General features: G+C 39.9%; 2 protein-coding genes across 2 annotated transcripts in view; both read right to left on the reverse strand.

Annotated features, from left to right (window-relative positions):
• Positions 1–17,522, reverse strand: part of LOC122658640 (lon protease homolog, mitochondrial-like) — a 38,182-nt gene extending 20,660 nt beyond the window's left edge. Inside the window, exons 1-7 of the mRNA XM_043853680.1 lie at positions 17,084–17,522; positions 16,733–16,798; positions 12,273–12,464; positions 12,071–12,136; positions 11,614–11,655; positions 11,379–11,501; positions 4,802–4,900 (exon numbers count right to left, since the gene is read on the reverse strand). Coding sequence (XP_043709615.1) covers positions 4,802–4,900; positions 11,379–11,501; positions 11,614–11,655; positions 12,071–12,136; positions 12,273–12,464; positions 16,733–16,798; positions 17,084–17,407 — 912 coding nt within the window. The 5' untranslated portion in view covers positions 17,408–17,522. The remainder of the gene's footprint in view (positions 1–4,801; positions 4,901–11,378; positions 11,502–11,613; positions 11,656–12,070; positions 12,137–12,272; positions 12,465–16,732; positions 16,799–17,083) is intronic.
• A 2,631-nt stretch (positions 17,523–20,153) lies between these two features.
• On the reverse strand, positions 20,154–24,707 carry LOC122659857 (outer envelope pore protein 16-2, chloroplastic). The gene is made up of 7 exons (XM_043855004.1): positions 24,510–24,707; positions 24,365–24,416; positions 24,188–24,259; positions 21,468–21,499; positions 21,315–21,348; positions 20,723–20,790; positions 20,154–20,429 (listed from the first exon to the last, which is right to left on the reverse strand). Exons 1-7 carry the CDS (start codon positions 24,636–24,638, stop codon positions 20,286–20,288), a joined length of 531 nt encoding a protein of 176 aa, XP_043710939.1. The 5' UTR covers positions 24,639–24,707; the 3' UTR covers positions 20,154–20,285.
• Positions 24,708–25,254: the final 547 nt, after the last annotated feature.

Here is a 25,254-nt window from a genome sequence, read left to right on the forward strand (position 1 = left end):
CCAAGAAGAACCCTAGAGTATTACCCTTCATACCATTTATTGATTTGAGTCATTGGAAGGTTTCTTCAAGAGCTTCACGCAAACTCAAGGGTTTTGGGCTGAGAAGATCAGGGAAAGGAAGAAGAAGACAACAGAGTGCGTTACTGATCGGAGACATCTAGTCTACAACATCTCTAGAGATAATATAGGTAACCCTTTGGACAAATCCCTTATTATTGTATCATCATAGGGGGATGTTTGTGAAAATGCCTATGTGAATTCTTGTGATGGAATTGATTGAGCCTGTAATTGGGGCAATACTATAAGCTCATTGTTATTTCTAGTTTGGGGGTTTAATGGGTGCTGGACAGAGAGGGGTTGTAGCTCCTTGCTGTTGTAGCTGCTAAAGAGTGATTAGCATTCGTTGAGCCAAGTTTGGGCATTGCTCCGTGGATGTAGGCACACTTGCTGAACCACGTAAAAACCCTTGTGTCATGGTGTGGTTGTGCTTGTTTACTTCATTGGATATTGGGAGCGTGTTTGTTGAGGGATGTGTGTGCACACCTGGTAGACCTTACTACATGTGAGGTAGGGTGTTGCACATGATTGTGTGTGAGATTGGCCAAAACGGTCAGCACTAGTCAATCTATTTGAGTGCACGCCAGGTGTTCAATGAATTGCCGTAATGAACAGAAAATTAGAAAAGGTCACTGATTCACCCCCCAGTGACACACTAGGACTAACAATTGATATCATAGCAAGGTTCCCTACAGGCAGAGTTTAACAGCTTAGGGTTGATCAAATCAGTATAGAGTTACAGTAGCGATGGCATCAATTGAAGAATCCATGTTCGGCAGTGCTCCTATATTTAATAGGTTCAATTACACATTCTAGAGAATTAGGATGAAAGCATACCTCAGCGGCCCGGGGTATGATGTTTGGATGGTAGTTGTCCGTGGTTGTGGAGCTTCAAGGAAGAAGTCAAAGTTTGACTTAAAAGCAAGAAAGGTCATCTTGAGTGGTCTGGTTGACAGTGTGAGTGTCAAAGTCAGAGCATGCAAGTCAGCAAAGGCTATGTGGGACAAACTACAAAGTCTTTATGAAGATGGGTCCAGCATCAAGGTTGGACAGTTAACAAAGACATGTAGCAAGTCTTCAGATGAGTGCTCTACCAGTATGTCAGAAAAGAGAAGAGATGATTCATCATCTATGATTTCTAATGAAGAAGATCAACAGATGGTAGATAGATTTTATGATGAGAATAGTGACAAGGATGTAGAAGCAGAAGTTGACTGGGAAGGAGAATTGATTTCAGTCTAAATGATTTGAGCCTCGAAAGGAAGAGACTCAGAGTGACCTCCAAAGATCTTAAAGTAGCAAATGAATTCATTGTCTAAGAGCACAATTGAAGATGTCTAGATTTATTACTAAAGAACTAGACGCTCAAGTCATTAGGAGAGATGAAGATGCAGCAACCTTGAGGAAGACACCATGTCTACCCATCCACTATATTGTCCTTTTCCTTCCGTCTTGCAATAGAAATATTATACGTATACGAACGAAATTATACGAAAATAGTTATCTTTTTTATGAGAATTTGTACACGACATGGGAGAAACCTCTCTTTCTATTTCTAATTGAAGAAGGGGTTCCATCCGATATAGTGAAGTGATACCCCATATTCCTACAAAAGATAACTCTGAGAACACAGCTGTCAGAGCTTGAGAAGCCCAATACCTCAGACATGGTAGATGGAATTAGTAAGCTACATGCTGTAGAAGCACTTAAAGCTCAACTCAGTAAGAAGAGTGAGGACTACTACCAGTTGGAAGATGAGATCACAACCTTGAGGTTACACGTGTCAGAATTAAATCAAGAGTTGTGTAGTCTTCGTGTACCTGAAGAGGGACCTAGTGTGACAGATATGCCTGTGGGATATCAAATACATACTATTATTAGTTCTGGGTTCGTCAAAGAAAATGGAGAATCTTCAATTACGACAGTGGGCACATCTGAAAAGGCATAGAAGCAGAGTACAATAGAGAGAGAGAGAGAGCAGAGGCACAGAGAGATGAGATCTCAGGCACACTGGCAAGACAGACTGAGAACAGAGGAAGCAGACAGCAAGGCAGAGTTTGTGTTAATGAGAGATATAAAGAGTCTACCATAAGAGATCAATTAAGCATGACAGGTTCAATAGGTTCAACTATCAGAGCCTAGGCAGATGGTTCCCACCACTTAGCACAGATCACCACCCATTTGGCATAGACAAAAGTGATTCACTCTTATTTTCATGGGTATTGCTATAGGTGCAATGGGTATGAGCACAGAGGTTTTGAGTGCAAGTATGATGTAGGTCCAAGGAGTTATGGAAGAAGAAATCACATATCACCTCAGATGGTACATCCGGTTGAATTTTATGCTCGCTAGAGACTACAGAACAGTGACTCCATACAGGCAGCAGAGGCAAGGCAACAGAAGACACCCCAACAAGAAGAAGTTACTTGCAAGGAAGTAGTCTCAAGTTGCATTGTGTGGTGTGTGGAGAGAAAAGTCTAAACAAATGGCCCAAGCACCATAATAGAGACCAGTCACAAGTGATAACCAGTCCACAAGAGGATCACAAACTTCAGGTCCAACAACAGTAAATACTTTGATCGGTTCTCAGATTTGCAGGAAATTTCAGAACAATAAAATAAAAAATAAGAAATCGAAGAAGGGAAGAAGAAGATAGGGTAGTCTCTCTGAGACTCGGGTCTCTTACCCATGGCCTCTCACCGTATTTTGGTCTCTCACCAATGGCATGTCACCATACTCTCTCACAGAGCAAAGCAAAAAGCTAAGTTTTTTTTCCTCAATCTCATTAATCAAATTCGTGTACAAGGCTGTAGCCCTTACAAACTTATATAGTAAGACTCAAGCTGGCGGGGATGATGATGATGACATTGACTGATCCTCTAGTGGCTATACTCGCACACTGTCCCTATTTGATGATGACGACGACGATGATGATGCTGGTGATGGTTATAGATATTCAGGGGTGCGCGAGAGGTACCACGAGCCGGAGCCAGAGCCTGAGCTGATCTACTTCACAAGCAAGACTCAGCTCGATCATGCCACACAGGATTAGGACCCCACACGGGCAGATCACTCAAGAGGTCTGCGTCGCCAATTCATACCACCACTTGAGAAGAGGATGATAGCATGAAGTCTGTGGACGTTGATGTTACGAGCTTGACTGACACTCTCGGAATCATGAGTATGGAGCGTAGTATGCATGGGGGATAGTGGCATATACCATCATATGCCACTGGAAGCACCGGTTCCGAATATGCTGGGTATTATGGGTATAGTGGCTATGGGCAGTTTAGCTCTTCATTGTCGTTACCCTCTGAGTATGAGGGTCAGTCACACGCTAGGTCATCATTTGTGGACAACATCTTCTCGTTCCCAGCCCACCAACCATACATGCTGATGTTTTTTTTTGGATAGGCAGGGCCCCAAGGAAAGTTGAACTCGTGACCTCTTAATTGTGAGATTTTGATCTTTGCCAACTGAGCTAACCCCTAGGGTCATACATGCCGATGTTGGTTTGACAGGCACCATCCAGCAGTAGCAATGGTTTTTGATCGAGTTCCTCACGGTTCAGAGATCCCTACCCTAGGTTAAGGTACCTCCAGTATGCTAATGTTTCCATTTATAGGGCTACTGTGGAGGACATCGAGCGTTTATTTCGCCATACTGTGACATGGCCATCTTTTGTGATACAGTCAGAGGATAACTTGATTTGGTAGCAGCAACAAAATTCTAATGGTTTTGATCCTCCCCGGAACTTGATGTGGTATTAGGAGTCTAGGACTCTAGGATGGGCATAGGGGTGATTTGTTGCTTGTACTCTAATATATTTGATTCTTTGTAATAAACCATGTATGATGTATGATTTATGAAATGGTTTATAATTTTATGTCTATTCATTCCTAATGCATATTTAAGTTGCTTTACTTGAATTATATGTGTTCTAGTACTACACATTGTGTGGAATGAACTATATTAGAGAATGCATACAGCTCACACTACCAACCTAGGGTCCAAAGTCAAACTACCGTTTTGGGTGTGATTTTGTTTTAAATCTAAGGGTTGCAATATGTTTAGAGGGTCTAAATTAGAGTTTCCTAGAGGTTTCAGGACCTAATTTGGCCATTTGGCCCTCGAAACCCATCTTCGAAACTTGTTGGAAAAAGTTTATAGGTTTTGACTGAAATTTCGGTTTCAGTCAAAATATTTCTGATTCGAGTATGATTCCAACAAGGCCCAAAACCAAAACCTGGAACCTTGATTCTAGCTGAAGTTGCTATATTTTCCGTATAATGTTAGAAAGATCAAACACCTACCAATCTCAGTGAAGCTATATTTTTCAAACAAGCTGTTAGTGAAATTAACATGCAACCCAGTTTGACAGAGATAATTTGAGGGAACAAAAATTCATTGTCTATTACATCTAATTCAATAAAACTAAAGACATAACTACCGCTTCAACATGTACCAGTGTATTGTTTTGTGTGATTGTCTATAAATTGTTCTCTTCCCTGATGGGGACACCTAGTACTTTCTTTTCCACATACTAGCAACTAACCAATACATATACAAATAACGTGGGAGCATACCATAGGAAGTCTCTTCTCAATCAGTACATATGCAAATGGAAACTAATATGAAGATGGAACAAAATAGAAAAATTTTAAGCAGTATTTAGTTTGATCTCAAAATCTATATTTGGTAGCCAAAAAATAACAAAGTCTACGCATCCAGTAAAGCGTTTTACATCTAGTTCTTCAAGCACTTGTTGGCATTGCAGCTTGTTTGCCCCAGAGATAGCAGCACCGAAATCTGCTAATCTTGGCAAATTGAAATCACCAATATGCTGCAATTATCAAAACAACAGTGATTAGGAATCATGAATGTATTGCAAACCCAAGGATTACGTCCATCAGAATTCTTCACTTTTTCCAATAAAAGCAAATCCTATACAAGAAATATATGGAATACAAAAAGTGAACAACATTCGTCTCATTTTCAGTTTTTTTATTTTTTAAAGCAAATTAAAGTTCCGAATACTTCTGAAGTTGCATGATCCACTTCCTCTCCCCTCCCCCCCCCCCCCCAAAAAAAAAAAAAGATATAATTATTTTGGTTGATTGAACAAAGAGTGGACTGCTTAATCTTCGGCAACTATAAGTTCAGAGAAGGTGAAAAGATATGTTGGAATCATTGGATAGTGCAGGTCGAAGAGTTCGGCAAAAAAGGCTGGATTAGAAAATTCTCTTTATAGGTTTTGAAATAGTTTGGGTCAGTAGCAAACCCAACCTGGACTGGCCCAATAAATTTTTTTTTTAATGATTTAATCCAAAAGAAAAAAAGTCAACCCAACCTGAAAGCATTTCCTTGTGAGGTCCAACCATCCAGGCCCAGTCCAGGTTCTAAACCACTGATATTATAACCAAAAAGAAAATGATATTCAGTTCCAGTTTAACCCAGGTGAGGTGTCATTGACATAGGAGATGTCCTTTCTTGCATGTAATTTTTATAAGAAACTTGATAAATCATATAGAAGTCTCAATCAGAGGGAGTTATTGGGAGTGGAAAAATTTGCATATGCCCCGGGAATTTGGAGGACAGACTGGTCCTTCTTTAATTACCTCATCATCATTCTTACATGCCACAAGGAACATGATGCAGTTGCCTTAGCCTGGCTGGACCGGCATGACCCACTTTGGAAGCCCAACCAAGGACTTGTCCTAAACCGGTTTTCTGGTCTAGCAAGGGATGGTAGTTTAGTTAGGATGCAATATTTATTTTATTTCATGAGTAGATAACGTAGGAGCTTATTAGGTAGTTTCCTTTTCTTAGATATGGTCTATTTTAGTAGTTTCCATTTTGGGTTGTTTCTATTATAGTTAGGTTTCTATTCCTATGCAAGGCTATTCTCTACTTATTCATTGTAATCATAGGAGAGTAACAGATCTGCAGATTTGAATTGAGTAATGGAAGTTATTTGTGAAGCTCTTTGAGAGTGTGTGTATGAACGTGATTTCCCTCTTCCCTTTCCCCTCCTTTCTTCTAATTCTTCTACTGTTCTCTCTGTGAAGCCCACCATAGCAGACCCCCCCCCCTGGTTCTGCATTATTTGGTATCAGAGACAAACGATCCATCTCCTTCCCCATCACCCTCTCTCCTTCTCTTCCCTATTCTCTCTTTCCGTTACTGTTCTGCTATACGACCAGGCAGCAGTGAAAAAAAAAATACCCTTCAACCCCAGCGGCCACAACTCCCCTTCATTCCCACCCTCTTAGCAAAACTCAACCCACCTTCCCTTTCTTCCTCGCTGTAACAGCAAACCAAGAAAATAAAAATAAAAAAATTTCTCCCTCCCTTCGACTCCCATTCCCACCCAATCTCTTTGATCCCCAGCGACACTCCATCCCACTGCCTCCTTGTTTTCCTTTTCGCTGAACATCCCCTGCCCCCTGGTTTCTTGGTTCCGCCAGAATCGAAAAAAACAAAGAAGTGCAGAGCGAAGAAGAGCAGCGAGAGACAATGCAGACAGCCACAAAAGAAAAGTACATACCTGTTTCAGAAGTTTCTCGCGATTCAACTCCCTGTCTGGCTCCCTTGCATTGTCGCCATCCCTCGAAGTTGTGTAGCCCTTTCTTCCTCGCAGCGCCTCCTCCATTCTTCCTCTCTGGTTTGACAGAATCAGGCTCTAAGTAGGAGACGGTAATCCCCTCCCTAACCACTATCTCACTTTTTCTCTTTTTCTTATTTTCTATTCCCAAACTGCCCCTCAGTCTTTTATTAATTCTGTTATTCACCCACTTCCCAGTTTGCCCTTCACCATATACGTGAATTTCCATTCCCTTTTGTGTTAGTTGTTGCACTTCCCATAATTACAGTTCTGCCATTAGTGTCCTAAAATTTCCCTTTTATTTACTGTTTTGCCATTCAACCTTTGTCTTTTGAGTGTTCTCTTGCCTTAGCATAACCATGGTAACCAACAGTGAACTTCACCAGCAGTTAAATTCTTATAAGGCTGAAACAGATGCCAAATTAGACACTCTCACCACCACTATTAATTCCATTCAGACAATGATGGAATCTATGCAAGCTTCGATTGATCGATTGGTGGCTTTTGAGAAAGGAAAGAGTCCTATGCTATCTGTGGATTCTTCCAATTACACCCCACCACCACCATCACTACCATCATATGGGGCTGGACAATATGAAGACGTGGACAAAGCAGCAAAGTTGGACGTCCTTGATTTTTATGGGGACCACGACATGGTGCAATATCTTGACTGGGTTCATAGCTTGGAAATTTTCTTTAGATGGTACAATTTACCAGAGGCCAGGAAACTGATATTTGCAGAGGGTAAGTTGAAAGGCACGGCCCGAGTTTGGTGGATCAAACACCAACAACAAAACCGTACTCGAGGTCTTGGCCAAGTTACTACATGGGCTGAGATGCGCACTGCAATGGACCTAAGATTCCAACCGGCTGATTACAAGCAGTGTGTACACCTCAAATTTGTGCAATTGAGACAGGAAAGTTAGTCCGTGGAGGAGTACGTGACCAAGTTCTACTACTTAGCCACTCGATCTGAGTTCGAATGGGACGAGGAAGTCTTAGTGGCGCAGTTCCACAATGGCTTACATCCACAAATCAGTGCTGCAGTTGCCGCCAGTAGACTACTTACTATGGAAGAAGCAGTTCAGGTGGCCTATCAGGTTGAGGAAAATTTGAGGAAACCTTACAATCGAAGAAATTTTACTGGCACATATTCTAGAGGTGATAGCTTTCGTCAACAACAGTCTTCTTTTCAGGAGAACTCAGCTTTGGCTACAAAACCACAGAACAGTGGTTCCTCTGTGGCACCTACACGACCGGTTCGTCCTTACTCCCCACCTCGGCGAGGTTCAGATAGAGCTTATTCTCCACCTCGACGTGGATATGACAGAAATTTGATGATGCCGAAAGCAGCTATTCAGTGCTTCACGTGCAAGGGGTATGGCCATATGACTGCTCAGTGCCCTAACCGTTTGGTAGCCCACATTGACAAGGACAATTATATTAGGGGTGTCAATTTCAGACCCGCACCGATAGAACCGACCCATCCCGACCGATCACATCCCGAAACCGACCGCGCCGAGACCGAATAATATTCGGTTGTTCCCTGTACATGATGGTAGCCCGCCTGTACCGACCGAAAGCTATGGCAAAGATAAAGTTTATATAAAATATCGTTATTTTATACCTTACCATCCATAAGTAAGGTTTACATCTTCTGATTCCCGAATCCCAACTCTTACTATTCATAACGTATGGCTGTTTACATCCCTTAATTCCCGAATCCCAAGTTCCCAAGCCTTTTCCATCTCTTTTATCTCTCTCTCTATTATATTTACTTCCCAACACGTGCGCTTTATAATTGAAAAATCCCGACCCATGGACGACAACTCTCTTCCCAATAGTAATTGACAACATTAACTCTTCCCTCCCATTACTTTATCTTATATTCTACTTTCTGCCTTCATCTTCCTCTCCGTTCCAACCTCCCGCTGCAATTCTGCGAGGCGAGGATTTGACACCGCCCTGAGCGCCCTCTAATCGAATTTCAATCTACAAAAGGATGTAAAAAAACTCCATCTCTTCGGCCTTCCTCGTGTTCTATTTTTGTGAAACTTAAGTTGCAGACGATCTCTCCCTCTCTCTCTCTCGTCCTTGGCGAGTTTGGTAATAAAGCTACAGGGTCTTCCCTTCCCATCTGTTTCACGCCGATCTCGACAATACCCTATCGCTACGACCTCTTTTTCTTTTTTGTTTTTTCTTCCATGCCCGATTAAGCCCGGTAACCGATCGACTGACCAGTTGGCCACGGTGCAGAGTTTTGGAGCCCGACTTCTTAATCAGTCGTTCACAGGCTGAGGTCTTAAATTGATTGGATCGATCAAAGCCCGACCGAAACGACCGAAACCGACCAGTTGACATCCCTAAATTATATACCATTTGATCCAAAGGAGCAACGGCCCACAGGGACAGTCAATCTAGTGGCTGAACATGAGCATGAGCTTAGTGAGGTTGATGATGATGATAGTGATGGCGAGCGTCAGTATTGCTATATTATTCGCCCCCTCTTGGCAACACAGAGAGTTTCTAATGAGGAAGATAAAGATTGGTGACATACCAATATTTTTCAGACCAGAGTGTGATGCAATGACAAATTATGTGATATGGTGATTGATTCAGGCAGTTGCACCAATGTTGTCGTTGAAGATGTTGTTCGCAAGTTGGGTTTAAAGACGGAACCTCATCCGAACCCCTACAAGGTTGCATGGGTGAACAACACAAACCTCAAGGTTAATGAAAGGTGTTTGCTCACAAATTCTATTGGTGGACTGACTGATCAAGTGCAATGTGATGTCCTCCCTTTGAAGGTCTGCCACATTCTTTTGGGACGCCCATGCTTGCATGACAAGAAAGCCCAGCACTGTGGTTATGAGAATACATATTCCTTTTAGCATGGTGGACTTGAGATGAAATTCCTCCCAGCTAGAGATCTTCCACCTATCAAACTCAAGAAGACAGCTGGTACATTTCTCCTACAGCGAGTTGACTCAGACAACATTCTTGGACCCTATCCGAACTCGTCGGAGTCGAGTTTTTTTCAGAGGAGGAGAGCTGATGCAGTTGCCTTAGCCTAGCTGGACCGGTATGACCCACTTTGGAAGCCCAAACCAAGGACTGGTCCTAAACCGGTTTTCTGGTCTAGCAAGGGCTGGTAGTTTAGTTAGGATGCAATATTGTTTTATTTCATGAGTAGATTATGTAAGAGCTTATTAGGGAGTTTCCTTTTCTTAGATATGGTCTATTTTAGTAGTTTCCATTTTGGGTTGTTTCTATTATAGTTAGGTTTCTATTCCTATGCAAGGCTATTCTAGATTTATTCATTGTAATCGTAGGAGAGTAACAGATCTGCAGATTTGATTAATGGAAGTTATTTGTGAAGCTCTTTGAGAGTGTGTGTATGAACGTGATTTCCCTCTTCCCTTTCCCCTCCTTTCTTCTAATTCGTCTACTGTTCTCTCTGTGAAGCCCACCATAGCAGACCATCCCCCCTGGTTCTGCATTAGAACACCAATTTGTCTGATGGTCAAAAACTCAGACTGCCAACTTGAAGACCTGGGTTTGAGTCTGAAGGCAGTCACTTTGTTCAAAAACGCAAAGGTTGGGACAAACTCCATTCTACCCCTCCAAGGACCCTGCTACAAGTGGGACCTGGACTAGTTTATAACCCTTTTATTCTTACTTGCTACAACAGTTTAAGTACTGTTTTCCCTATATCGGAAAGTATCTAATAGAGATGGATCTGTATACCTGTTTCTGTGCTGAAACTTAAATGGACACCCTTTAGTTTCTGAAAGTTTTGCTTATCATCAATAAAGTTGTGGTCATACGACCCACCTTGCATTAGAAGAGCGATGGAGAACTTTCAGAAAGAGGCAAAGTTCACAAGAATAAATTTCTCCACAATCGAAGAGGAAAAGTTCATAAGAATAAATTTCTCCGTTGTCTTTTGAAGCCCTGCGCATACCCTTTTTCCTTTCTTTCCCTTGATAATTTATACCATGCAAGGTTTTTGGTCTTTCAATTCACTAATTGATTATCCAAACAGAATTTCATAAGGATTAGTATTTAAGTGTATTTCTATAATTTGGTGTTAATTACTTGTAACTCACTTGACCAATGACACATTACTTAGGACTTGCCCAATATTTCCCTAATTTCCTCCCGGTTCCCTCCCACTTCCTTCTCTCTTTCTTGTTTCCTCTACCTCAATCAATCAACTGGCAGTAAAACTATTAAAAAGTTCAAATTCAACAATTGATTCATATATAAGCGTGTGGACCCTAAGGCAATTAGATAAAAAATTAGCACCACAAAAGCTGTAGTATCAACAAAGCAGAGGACCATTTGCAGAATAACAAATACCAGCTACAAGGGGAAGAAAATGAATAGAAACTCCCAACCTACTGCATGACAGTAATCACGGGAATAAATTCCAATACAGACAACATTTTCAAGATTTCTGAAAATAAAAAGGGACAAACCTCCCCCATCACCCAGTTCGTGATACCCCAAGGAACAAGCTCATTGTTGTCTTCTGGGGCTTCCCCTCTTCTTTATTGCAACTGGCTTCCCCCTTAGCTGGTTTGCTCCCTCCCTCCCTCCCTCCCTCCCCCCCTCCTTTCTTTTCTTTTCATTTGTTGGTCCTAAGGCTTGTATATTCCTTCCTTTTTCTTTGCAATATAATTTTTTAATCATCCAAAAAAAAAGAGGGACAAACCTGGGTATATGTTTGGAAATGATCTCTCCAAAGGGAACTTGTCTTCAGAACATCTCTTAAAGTCGCAATAACTTCAAAAGATGTTGCCTTTATGACATCATCATCCTTATTGTATGGTTTATGCTGCAACATAGAGATAAACAGATGTGAGAAGGAAAGCAAGAAAACCTTTTGAACTCGTACAAAAAAACTAAAATCAAATGAAAAAAGATTTCCCCAAGTGGAATGAGCATGCCTTGAGATGATCAACTTTCACCGTAAGGGGATCCTCACTGACCTGTACAAAAAAGAAGTCTTAAATCTTGCTCTTCAGAAATTCTTGAAAAAGGGAAATTGAATTTTTTTTTTATGAATTGACAAATTTCATTGATCAGGAAAAAAAAAATGTAGTAGTACAGCAAAAAGGCCAAAAGCATTGAACAGGTTGGGGGCGCGGGGGGGGGGGGGGGCGCACACTTAATTACCCAATTATAAAAATTTAATCTTATAACAGCTAACAAACCAATCCACCAAAGGTTGAAACAACTAATTAGAGATGGTTAGATATCTAATTCATTAAAAAAATGCTCAAATTTTAAATATTTTATAAAAATCTATAAACTATCATAAGTATTGGAGATATACTGATATAGAAGAGTAGGCTGACTAGCAAATTTTCGAGAGAATATGACCCTTGTTGCAGTCAAGCTTACCATCTCAGTGATGCGTAGCCGCCTATGGCCAAGAAGCACAACCTGATCCCCTTGGATGCTAGTAATCTGGTTCATTAGATTCAGAATAAAAACAATGTTACAGAAGTATCCAAGGAAAGGCATACAAACATATAGCCAAACACATATTGTGGCATTTGAAGTCATTCCAGAAAGTTGATGCATTAAGGCAAGAATAAGATACCTGGGCCAACGTACCAACTTCATGAAGACGGTTAAATAACTCTTTCCCTTCAAGATCATACATATTCTTCTCCGTTTCTGAATGAGACAGAAGACTGGGATCAGTCCCCAGCTCATCTTTCAGAAGAAATGCACCAGCATACGGGGCTTGTCTTTTACGGCTCTCCACTAAAGCTGCCAATAATTTAGGATCCTGCAGGAACAGGGAAATCAATCCTTGATCAGAATAAGAGAGAAATTACCAGTAAACAATACACATAATATTCCTCAAGATTTATCCCCATGAAAGAGGAGGGAAAATACTAATTTCTGTGAAAAAGTGTTTCTTCTCAATATTATAAGACAACAAATTCAAACTTCTTACACTGGACAAGGAAGTCCTTTTATCAGTCATAGTGGAGAAAGACAAACTATACAAACGATAACCAAGAGGACATACACCATGAGAGAAAGTATCATGAAATGCCTTCATAAATTTTCTTTTGGGGAGGGGGGCCCTGTTAGAGTTTATGTAATAAGGGTACTTTGGGCATTGTATTGTTACCCTTGTATTGTGCTTTTACTTTTTCCCTTTTTCCTCCCTAGGCTACCTTATGTTAGCATGGAGGGTATGTATATAATTTCCCATATATATTAGCAAGTGAATGAATATAGGGGAGAATGATTCATTCTCTCCTTAAGTCATTACCGCCAAACCCTCTTCCTTCTTCTTTTCTTCTTCTCCCTCACTACTCTAAACTCTAACTCGGTATCAGAGCCTCTGGTTCTTGTTTAAGAGTCGTGCTACAAGCTCTCCGCCTCCTTTCCCTCTCTTTGGAACCCTAGGTTACAAAGGGATTCCAGGGAAGGGGCTGCCATGTAAAAAACTTCGAAGATACCATGATATAAGTCCTTGATTAAGACTATGGAAGCACCAAGAGAGGTTCTCATGTGAAGATTTGGTCGTTTGAAGCTCAAATCAACAAGGTACAGAGCAGGACCAGTTACCACCAGCTCTATGCTTAGGTTCTTCTTTGTCCATCATCGAGCATCTGTTGGAGGTGGGGCTGGGCTGGTTAGAATCACCCAAGGGTCCTCTTTCCACCCCTCTATGGCCTTGATTGCTGAATGTGTGAGTTGTTGAAGCACAAGTCATTTCCTGATGGACTAACAGGTACTGTCAGTGTTTTTTGCCCTTTTTCTTACCTGAAATGCTATGTGTGATGCTTCCGGTTATTGTGTGGTGGTGAGTTGCCTTATTTGGGTCTTGTGAGTTGGCATAAAATGAAGCTACACCTTGAACAGAGTATGTGATTTGAGTTTCTTCAAGTTTTATGGTTTGCTCCCTCACTGAAATTTTTTTCCTCAGTATTGGGAAGGAGTATTTTTTGGGTAGTGTGTGCTCCACATTTGGTTTGGATATCCAACCAATTTTTCTAGGTGTATTCATAAATCATATCGGAGATCAATGGACCTATGGAAGTTTCGGATGGTGGTTCGAGTGATACCACCCCAGTCTAGTTGCATTTGAAAATCCCAATACCCACCATTAAGGCTCCTCATTCAAGTAATCTCACATATCAAAGAACTCAACCATTATGACTTGGTTGATTTTTTCAAAAAAAAAAAAAAAAAGTTATTGTTCATGTGAACAGTATCATGAGTTACTGTTCACGTGAACAGTGATTTGGGGGCTGATATGGACAGCTGGTGTGAAGATTAACTGCTGGATGTTGGTGGAATATTCTATTAGAAGCTGCTATTAACTTAGTTTCTATTTTTGTAATAATTTCTTAGTTATTAAATCTAGAAATCTAGTAGTTTCTAATTTTATTTCTTTCTTTTTAGTAGTTATTATATTTACTAGTTTCTAATTTTGTTCTTTGCATATTGGCTGAACTATAAATCCAAGTTTCTATTTTCATTAGGTTTCTATTTTTAGAAGTTGCCATTTCTTTTAGAAGTTACTATTTCTTAAGTTTCTAATTTTGTAAGCTAACCTATTCCATTAAATAGGCAGCCCCTCTTGTAATAGAAACAAATTTAGAGAAAAGAATTTGTAGGCCTTGTCGCCATCGGTTGTGGGAGAAATTCCATATTTCAACAGCTGGGATAGTTGTGGGTGAGAGACCTAGGCTGAGAGAGCCATTCTCCTACCCCCTTCTCTTCTTTATCTTCTTCTCCTTTCTTCTTATCCTTTATGTTTTCCATTTATATGTAATAGAATACAACAATAAAAAAAGAAAGTTTTAGTTATTTAATTTGTTCCTTATCATGTTGATCCTGGCTGCAATCGATCTCCCACTGGTTTCCCTGGTTCGAGGTTGACTCTTGCATTAGGAGTATGTGAACTCCTATTATTGAGAAGGTTGGTCCAAGAGTTGGGATTTGCTCCCATGCATCTATATTGTGATAACAACTCTACAATAAGTATAGCTCACAATCCTCTGCAACATGACAGGACAAAGCACATTGAGGTGGACTAACATTTCAGTAAGGAGAAAATTGACTCTGGTTACATCTGCACACCTTTTGTGAAGACAGGCGACTAGTTGGCTGATATCTTCACCAAATGGCTCATCTCTCACCATTTTAGTACCCTATTGTGCAAGCTAGGAATGTATGATATTTATTCTCCAGCTTGAGGGGAAGTGATAGAGTTAATGTAATAAGGATACTTTGGGTATTGTGCTTTTACTTTTTCCCTTTTTCCTCCCTAGGCTACCTTATGTTAGCATAGAGGGTATGTACGTAATTTCCCTTATAACATTAGCAAGGGAATGAATATAAGGGAGAAGCATTCATTCTATCCCTAAGTCATTACCGCCAAACCCACTCTCTCCTTTTCCTTTCTTCTCTTGTTTTCCCTCACTACTCTAAAATCCAACTGGCCCTCTTTGTTGGACTCGTAACAGATGAAACCGTTGCAACTGCCCTTAATTTTAAAACAGCAGTATTTTCAGGTTTAGAACCACTAACTTTGACACAATAGCATTAGACGTTACTGGTAGACATTCTACCACACCAGAAGCCTTCTGTGCTGTTTTTTCTTTGACCAGGCTGGCAAACATGTCTGCTTTAAGTCTTGATTCCATGGCTGAGAATGCTTTTTTTTTTCCACACTATCAAGCAACTGAGGAATCATTTCCTCCCAAATATCCACATGCAATCCCGTTTTAAAACAAGAGAGTCTGATATGGATCTGCAGTCACTTGTCAGCCATGAGCTCTTTCAACTTATTCACATGCTAATACCATCAAGACTGTTGTCATAGAGTTACCATCTAATCATACATCAACTGATTTTAAGAGGGAAATTCCCCTCCCCCAACTCCTTCATCTCCTACTACCAATTAGAGGCTGCACAAACTTTCAAAGCCGGTCTTCCAAACCAGTCCACCAAATCTCGGCCCATCCTACATGCTTCATTTTTCAAGTCAAATATTCCAGTAATCAGGCAAATTATATACCTCAATGCAATCTTCCTTGGCAGCAAGCCAGTCAAAGAATAAATGAGGCTCATTTCCCTGTCGGGACTCTTCCACCCACTTTCTCAGTGATATTTCCTGTCCACACAATGTTACATGTCAATCCACCCAACGAACTCTGTTTTGGAGTTGCTTTTCCATGTGCAGCCCCAGGGTTGGTCCTAAGAGGTGGAGGATGAAGGTGTTCCTACTTATCAAGAAATTGGTAAATCTGGGTATGTTGGTATTTGACACAGATTTGAAGTAACTGACGCAGCACCTGATATCAAAATTATATAGGTTAATAAGCTTCTTATTAAAAGTAAAGTTTCAGTGTCTCACATTGTTAAAAATTATTTATCCACCCGTGTCCCCCTTAGGATAGTCCGCCGTGTAAGAGCTCTTGTATGATATAAATATTGTTTCCTCCCTTTCCAACAAGGTCGGCCTTTTAGAAGAAGCAGTTCCAACATGGTATCAAAGCAGGCAAGGGTCAGGGTATCGAATCCCTCTAGGAGTGGGCAGGTGTTAAAAATTATTTATCCACCCGTGTCCCCCTTTGGATAGTCCGCTGTGTTAGAGCTCCTGTATGATATACATATTGTTTCCTCCCTTTCCTACAAGGTCAGTCTTTTAGAGGAAGCGGTTCCAACACACATGATCACTGACACGGGCATGTACATCTATTATATGGCACTGACAAACAACACATAAACAAGAGCATAAACTAGAGTATTTCATTGACTTCGACTTCTGCATGGGCTATGGCTTTTACATCTGCCCTCCTGTAGGTCATACTACACTGGTTAATGCTTAACACAATTTCTAGATTATCTTAACTCATCCAACCCAGAAGGTAGGGGGGGGGGAATATGGAAATCATAATCAGAGGATACAATTGGAGAAAAAAGGCTTTGACGAATCTCCAGTTGATGTCAAGTGGGATATTGAAAACAAAGATAGAATTTTCAAAAGCAAGCTAAAATTCAGAAGAGCAAAGCAACTAGCTGGCATACCTTAACATAGATTGGCATATAGAAACCTGGAAATAGTGGTCGATGCGGCAATGGCAATGCTAAAACCTTTCAGAGGAAAGCAGAAAGTATTTTAGTCAACTAATATTGCTAGGGAAAAGATAAAAGTTAGAAACTCTTGAAAAAACTACAAAAGAAATAATTGAATAAACAAAGTACTTGATAAGCACTTCAGCAATCGTCTTCATTAGGAAGAAAAGTCAAGCATCTAAGTGAAAAGCAAATGAACTGTTGCAGACAATCTATCTACAATTAATTTTTCAACTCGTCAAGTGTTTTAGAAGAATGTGATAAATAAACCAACAGAGACTTAAAATTAAGCGGGGCACCTACCGTGAGGTAATCCTCTGGCCTGGGATAAGTTGGGACGATAGCCGATGAAGCTTTAGAATCGATCTCCTCCGCACTCTCCGTAGCAGCTTCGGCTTCTCCGGATTTCTCCTCAGCCTCAACCACCGGATTGGAGCCATCACCAGACTCCGAACAAAAGAATACTCTTTTACATAAATTAGGGTTTTGGGAATTCGAGCTTCTTAAAGAACTTAAAACTCGCAGCAATGGAGCTCTTGATTCTCCATAATGAACATTGGGAGGAAGCTTCGCAGACAAGCTCTGCAATCTACCCTGTAAATACGAAGCTGACAAAACCTTCAACATAGTTGCTAACAAACAGAGAAAACACAAAAAAAATGGTCTTTTCGATCGTTATTGCCGTGTTTTGCCATCACTATATCAGTTCCACTCTTGTGATTGTGAAGAACAACCATTTTTAGAAAATTGAAGAGAAGACGAGGGAGGGAAGAATAACGTGCCACAGGCCCACAGCACTATTAGAAGTTAGACCTTTCAATAAGCCTCCCAGATTCTAAAACCCTGCCAAGAATCCTTGTTTTGTTCGTGTGGAAAACAAGTAAAAGATTTGGAGATTGACAAAATCACCCTTTCCTACTTGGAAAGTACGAATGTGTCCTGAGTCCTGACCCAATATTATCGCCTTATAGGTATCAATATACCGATACCGATTGGCTGATTTGGCATGTTTCAGACCAGTATCGGGCATTAAAGCACTTTTTATCTGATACACCTGATCTGTATCGGTATATTATAGGAATTGGACTTAGTTGATTCCGCTATGGTCAACCGATTTGCTTGATCCGATTATTAGAATCATGCCTGGGCCTCTCTAGCATGTCAAATGCACAGTGGCAAGTTCTAGCAACAATTCATAAGTCTCCATAAATGCGCCCAGGACCCATCGCCCCAGCTGGTCTGATCGGAAATGTGGGTTCATGGTTTTAGTGCAAAGAGTCGAAATGGGTATCCATCAACCCGAAAATCGATATGATATCGGATAATACAGAATGGCTGTATCAAGACAAAGATGCCCCTAATTCTTTTAAAAATGAGTTTTTTTGACCATTTTACCTATTTATTGTATTATGTCGTTAATATGGTATTGATACAGTATCAAATCAATCACTTGTAAAACCGATACATATCACCCGATACGATACTGATACTTCTAATCATGTGTGGGTTAAATAGATCCCAAGGAGAGTTGACCTCCTTACCTCTTAATTGTGAAATGTTGAGCCGTGCCAATAGATGTCCCTTTGGGGTTGTTTGGGCTGAAAATTGATTATACATGTTTTACGAATTGATTGAAATGAAAGCCCGCCTTTATTTGGATGGAAATGGAACTCAGCACGCCCTCACTTGATGGTTGATCAACACCTTTATTTTTTTTGGTGCTACCATACCCACTAGGGAGCCTTATTATTAAACTGGGTGTGCCAGGTTTCGGATGGGGAGACCTATGGGGAAGAGTGAGGCACAAGTAAGGGTGTTAATCGGTCTAATTTCGGTTAAATAGTTTAATTTCAATAAACCGTTTAATTCAATGCTCGATTTTGAAACCATAACTGACCATTTATTAAACAGTTTCACGATTAGATTTTGATAAATGGTTTTTGTTTGATTTTGGCACATTTATTTACATCTAAGAGTGTTAAATGACCTACTTCGATTAAACGGTCTGATTTGGTTTAAATCGTTTAATTAAATAGTCTTAGTTTTGAAACCATTTATTAAACGATTTCACGATTTCGATTTGATTTTGACACCCTTAGGCACAAGTAGGCTTCTGTACGTGAGAATGGGTCTCGAGCTTGAAACCGAGACCCTCAGCCCTATAAACTACCTTCGGAGTGCAACTAACTGCGCAAGACAGTTGTCCATAATCAGCACATTATTAAATACCTGCTATAGACTCAAATGACATTTTGAGTTGAGAGAAATTTGACAAAAGTTTTCCTTCACTGGGGAAAGAAAAGATATGACCATGTGATAAGACTCTTGTCTCCTAACAAACTCCCAACTTCCACTTTTTGGAGTCGAAATGATCCCTTTCCTTGGGTATCCAACGATACGGATTCTCATAGTGAAGGAATTCTTCCTTAACAATGGGTGAAGGAAAACTCAGCCTAATGAAAATTTGTGTATAGATAAATCCCGACGTTCTTTTTTCTCACATGCAAAGTTCCAATTTTTTTTCTATTAAAAATCTGGGACTTCTGAAAGGATGTGTGGGGCGACCATTGGGGTGCCTGAACATGCATAAGAGGTAAGCTTAGCTTGGAATTTTCAAAAATAAGGTATTTTAGAATACCTCTTTGTTGGTTGGTGTTGTTGCTGATACCAATATTTGAACCTTGGTTGTTTCTGAAGTTGCATGTGATTCAAACCATTTAAACAACCAAGATATTGGTATTATTCCTAATCGTAAAAATTATACAATCAAGAAAAAAAATTCCACTTGAAATCAGGGAACTCGACCAATCCGATCCAGATATTTTGATCCAATAATTTAAATTATGCTATCAACCAGTTCAGTTCTACCGTGGTTTAACCCAAAAGAAGTGCTTCTGTGAACAAAATTGAAAACCCGATTCGGTCCAGAAATTTGTTACGCAAACGTATTGTTAGGTTTTGATCCGTGTTGGTTTTGCTAGTCGGTTGTAGTATTCAGCTCAAACAAACGATTCGTAAGCTCGAACCAAATTTTATTTTGTCGGGTTCAGCTCATTTGATCCAGTTTCGTTTTTTATTCCGATTCCAATTTGACACCCTTAATTTATCACTGTTCGGTACATAATTGGCCCATTCTGATCTGGATCGTCCAGATTGGATCCACATTTAAATCCCTATTGATCTGAATCAGTCGAATGTGGAGCTTTCTATGTATTGGATATATTAAACACAACACAACAACTATTGGTTACATACTCTAATTATAGTACTCCTGCAGCTTGTAACCTTGTGTTTAATTTCCACTTTCCAGAAGAAAAGTGCACTAAAGCTCCTATTCTTGAGCGAAGCCAATTAGAAACGCAGAGTTAAAAAGCAAGTCAATTAAGATAACTAGTAAGAACGACAAGTGTAATCCAGAACTACTAACAAAAAAGACACCAATTTGAGCTTTGCACCTAACTTTCCATATGTTCCTGCAGATCAGGACTGGATTTTCACCACCAATCTAAAATATTCCAGAGAGAAGATTAGCAGCCGTAGTGATTGCTGCACCAGTAATGGCACATTGGACAATCTGTTCGTGCGAATGATCATCTGAGGTGAGTGCCAATGCCGCCCCAGTAATTGCACCTGCAACTGCGCTATTTTTCTGCACCAACCACCATTAAGGTTTAGTCATCAATAATAAAACGACGTATCCAATGCACAAGACTCCCGCCCCTCCAGGGTCTGGGGAAGGTCATACTGTACGCAGCCTTACCCCTACTTTTGCAAAGAGACTGTTTCAGACTCGAACCCATGACCACTTGATCACAATGGAGCAACCTTACCGTTGCAGCACCAAGGCCCACCCTCATAGGATTTAGTCATCAATGAAGCTGCAAATCGAAAAAAAAAAAAAAAAAAAAAAAAAAAAAAATTGCTAGAGTTCTGAAACAGTACCCAATCGTGAGCACCCCGAGCCTCTTTCAGTCCATATGTGAGGCCTGAGTACATTCCAGCAGCTAGCCCTGTAATATAACGAGTATTGTCATGTCTCTTGTATTTAGTATCTTTGTGAAAAGGCCAAAAAAGGTGTACCTAGTGCCCGAGGCTCAGGGATGTAAATGAATAGTCAAAGTTCGTTTCCGTATTTGTGTCCGTATCCATTTAGCACTATCTGAATCCGTCCAAAAACTAAACGGATACGAATATGATATAGCTATCTGAAAAGCTATATTTATATGTAAACGGATTAAATATCCGATCCGTGTTCGTATTCGTATCCGTATCTGTTTAGCACTATCCAAATCCTTTCCAAAAGCTAATCGGATGCGGATGCGGATATAACACTATTCAAGCCAAATCGAATCCATTTACATCCCTATGCAGCCTTACCCCTGTTTTTACAGAGAGGCTGTTTCCAAACTAAAACCCATGACCATTTGGTCACAATGGAACAACCTTTAACTTTGTGAAAGGCCATTCAACCCAAATGAAGCGTTAACAAAATAAAATGATGAACCATGAGGAAAAATCCCCATAGGAGACTTACCCCACTGCAAAGATTCTTTGCCTGTATTTTTCACCTGTGAGGGAAAATTAAGAAGAGAGAGGTAAAATTAAACATGAATACTTGCTTAATTTCTTAACTTCAACCAAACCAACCACAGTCCATATATAATTTCAGAGTCAATCATACACATACCATTGCTTCAAGAGATTTCCTGTTGGTCTCCCCTGAAAAAAAAGCATGGAACCATTATGGAGTTAGTTTTGTAAAATCTACCAAAAATTATCATATTTAGTAATAATATTTTTTAGATAGAATATTTAATTTTTTTAAATAAAAAAGTAAAGGAAAATATTTTTGTCCGGGTAAGTAGAATATGTTAACGCTCCCATGTGTCTATCCCTCTATTGAAGGGGAAATGACCTCTCTACCCCCATAAAATAAATCGTTTGTGGCAGCATTCATTGGTGTTCCTAGCTGGCATAGGCTAGGCTCCCGAACAGGAAACACCCCCCCAAAAATTAATCTCATGAGACTATCTCGTCATTGACCATGTGAGTCCTCTTGTATAGAAGGCTAGCTGGAGACATTCTATCCTATGCACCCATTAGGTTAGTGTGGGAGATTTCAACACATGATTCGAACGATGTGTAGATTCCTCCCAAAGTTTAATAACCAGATTTAGAATGTTTTAGATTTTAAATGTTAGATAAAGTTTAATTTCCCAACCCAGGGTGAAGAGAAAATCTCTTCATGATGATTTTATAAGCTTATTATTGGACTCTTAAGAACAGTGAATGATACCTAACCAACAAAAAAAAAATAAAAAATGAATGATTCAATGATATTAACTCTTGCCCCTATTTACAAAGTTCTGAAATATTTTCTCACAATAAGAGGTTCTCTCCAAACAAAAGGTATAGTTGACAAAAGAGAGATTATGAATGCCTAGATGGAGATTCTCTGAGAGAAGTTCAAAGATCTATGGAAGGACATCTAACACCAAAGAAGAATTCAAGGAAGTCTATAACTTTAGAGAAATGCCTTGCTTGCTTACTTGCTGGGAGAGAAGAAACTTCCAGACCCCCATTTCAGTGGTATAAAGACCTCTTAATGTAAGACATCATGAAAAAAAAATGCATCCTCGACATCTAACTAGGAGTTGGGCCATTGTTTGACAACAACAACAACAATTAAGGTACAAACAAATGGTAGTGGTCATCTTTGCAACCGCTGCAAAGGTCATACATCATTGTGGATGAATTAAGAGGTTCTCTTCATCATGGAAAAATTAAAGTTGTTTCTCTTCACCATAAGTGAAAAGAAACTCAATCCTAAAAATGTCTTGTAATTAATTAATGGATGTATCTTGCTGTAACTGAAGTGGTGAACTAAAATTGTAATTTTTTATTTTTATTTTTTGTTATTACCTACTCTTTTCTATTCTATCCTATTGGGGGAGGGAGGGAAGGTGAAAACTAGGAGACGCGCTTGAACCCAAAAGTCCAAGACCTCTTGGTAGAATGGGATTGTACGCTCCATATTTCTACCAATTGCAATAGGCAATTGTTCTCACCTTATATCCTGTTTTATTTTCTAAAGTTATTTATTTAATGCTGAGATAAATCCTATCATTTCACATGTAAAGCTGCATTAGATGACTTTCAATTCACATAAAAGCTTTTTTAACCCCTACATTGGAATAAGACAATGGACGAAAGAAAAAAGTTATAATCTTGTTGTAACCATGGTTGGTAACAAGAAGATTTTCCGGGGCACGACCGTGCATGAAACCTTTTGCCTTATAACATTATGATATAATGATTATAAAAATTTAATAGAGAGATGACTTTGAGTTTTAATTGCCTGCAACAATATAATAGTTAATGAAAATGCGTCCATATTCCTACATCGGTGGTCATGGTATTGGTAATGCAATACCGTTCTTCTTTTAAGGTGGTGTGGTAAGTAATGGATCAGTTTTTAACCTAATCAAACATTGATCAAGGCATCAATATCGTGTGGGCCATACACATATTGGTATGCCATTTCCCACAATACACTGATACAGATCAGAAGTATAAACCAAAAATAGGATTTGTTTACTGAATATATGCCCAATACTGATTCAATACGGCCTGATGCAATCTCGATCTGTATTGTATCAGTATCCGTGGTGAACGACCACCTATACCGAGTTACTAATACTCACAAGTTATAACCCTGCTCCATACTGAGTTACTACTAGTCACAAGTTATAACCCTGTTCCCCATCCCAATACGATAGATATAAACCCGTGGAAAGACTCAAGGATGAGTTTTCCAACCATGGTTTGAAGATTCGGTATTGGATCGGTTGATCCTTCCGATATGTAGATATCGGTATACCGATACCTGACCGATCCCATATCGGTGGATCGGTATGAACAGGTAAAAGTGGGAAAAAAAAAAAAAAAACTAATTTTTTGATGAAAACAAAGCCTAATAGCCTAATGGTTTTAGATGCAAGGTATCGGAACAGGTATCGATGACCTGCAAAACCAATATGATATCGATACAGTATCAACCTGGATCAGCTGTATCGAACAAAAATACCCCTGAATTTCCTTTAAAAATGAGTTTCCTGACCATTTTACCCCTTGTCCGTACCGTGCTATCGATACGGTATCAGTATCGATAAGAAGCAAAACCAATATGTATCACCCGATACGGACGATACAATACCAATACTTAGAACCATGAAACCTATCCATCGAGGATGCGGATCGGTATCGAATCGGAGACCGAGACAGATTACTGAAACCCTGGTTCCAACTTCTAAAAATCTATAACAGAACCGAATTGAAGGATGGTTTGTTAATAGCTAATACTCCCATCTGGTTTATAATATATCGATCAAATTATACAAAAATTACCTCTGAGGTCTGGGAGACGTTGCTTCTTGGTAGCTCCGATATCTGGAATCCCGCCCGAATCCATTCCTGCACCTGCAAATAAACATTCCCATCCCATGTTTAGGTGAAAAACTGACGATCACCCCAAAAAAAAAGAAGAAAAAAAGACCATGGATGGAACTAAACACCAACTCATACCTTCAACGGCGGTGAAATAAGCCTCACGAGAGACCGCCTGAACTGCGCCGATCTGTAAACCAGAAGTGCATAGTTAATGAATAATAAGCATAAATCCCTAAGTTGTATATATAGAGAAGGAGAGAGATTGGGGTAAAAAATATACCCCAGCGGCTTTAACGAAGCTTTCAGCAACACGGTTGAGGAGAGGATGGCCGAGATCGAAGAAGTTGCCCTTGTCGAAGTTTCGGAGTTCATCCAACAGAGATCGAGTCTCCAAGTTGTTACTGCTCATCCTTCCCTTTTAATTTGTTTGTTAAATTCTCAACTTCTCAAGAAAATAAGAACCAGTAAAAGGAAAGACAAAACAAGACACACTAGATAAAACCGAAACAGAAGAATGGAAATGCAAATAGAAGGAAGATCGAGATCTTTCCAGTGTACCAAAAATAAAAAACCAGAAAGGGAGGGAAAAAGAAGTGGGAAGAAGAAGACGAAAGAGAGAAACGAGGATCCTTCTAAATTAAACCAAAGAATAGCTCTTGGGTTGAGCCAGTGGTGGACACGTACTCTCGCTGCCTCTGTTGTGTTGGCATTTGGAACGGAGAAGCCGGAGTTCGTGGCGACTCATAGACTTCCAAGAACCACGTGTCGGGACAATATGTAGAAACACTTCTGTGGAGGAGTCAGGAGTGTTACAAAATAACAAAGGTGTTTACCAAACGGAGCTTTAACGGTTATGTACGACGTCCAGACATGTTACTGTTAGTGGCAATAGCGTAATAATGATCAATTCAACGTCCACTCATGGATGATGGAATCCTTCGTCACCGATATATACCGAAATTGGTTGAATCGGCTGATTCCAAATCAAAACAATATTTTTTCATAAAAAAAACCTAAGGATAAAA

The sequence above is a fragment of the Telopea speciosissima genome, chromosome 4 (genome assembly GCF_018873765.1).
Source record: "Telopea speciosissima isolate NSW1024214 ecotype Mountain lineage chromosome 4, Tspe_v1, whole genome shotgun sequence".
Taxonomy (NCBI): Eukaryota; Viridiplantae; Streptophyta; class Magnoliopsida; order Proteales; family Proteaceae; genus Telopea; species Telopea speciosissima.

Bases quoted from the DNA above. Each gene is read 5' to 3' on its own strand.
- LOC122659857 (XM_043855004.1), bottom strand. From the start codon at position 24,638: ATGAGCAGTAACAACTTGGAGACTCGATCTCTGTTGGATGAACTCCGA. The intron at 24,417-24,509 runs GTATATTTTTTA...TCTGGTTTACAG, and splicing joins GCTTCGTTAAAGCCGCTGGG to ATCGGCGCAGTTCAGGCGGT. The intron at 20,791-21,314 runs GTAAGTCTCCTA...GTTATATTACAG, and splicing joins CAAAGAATCTTTGCAGTGGG to GGCTAGCTGCTGGAATGTAC.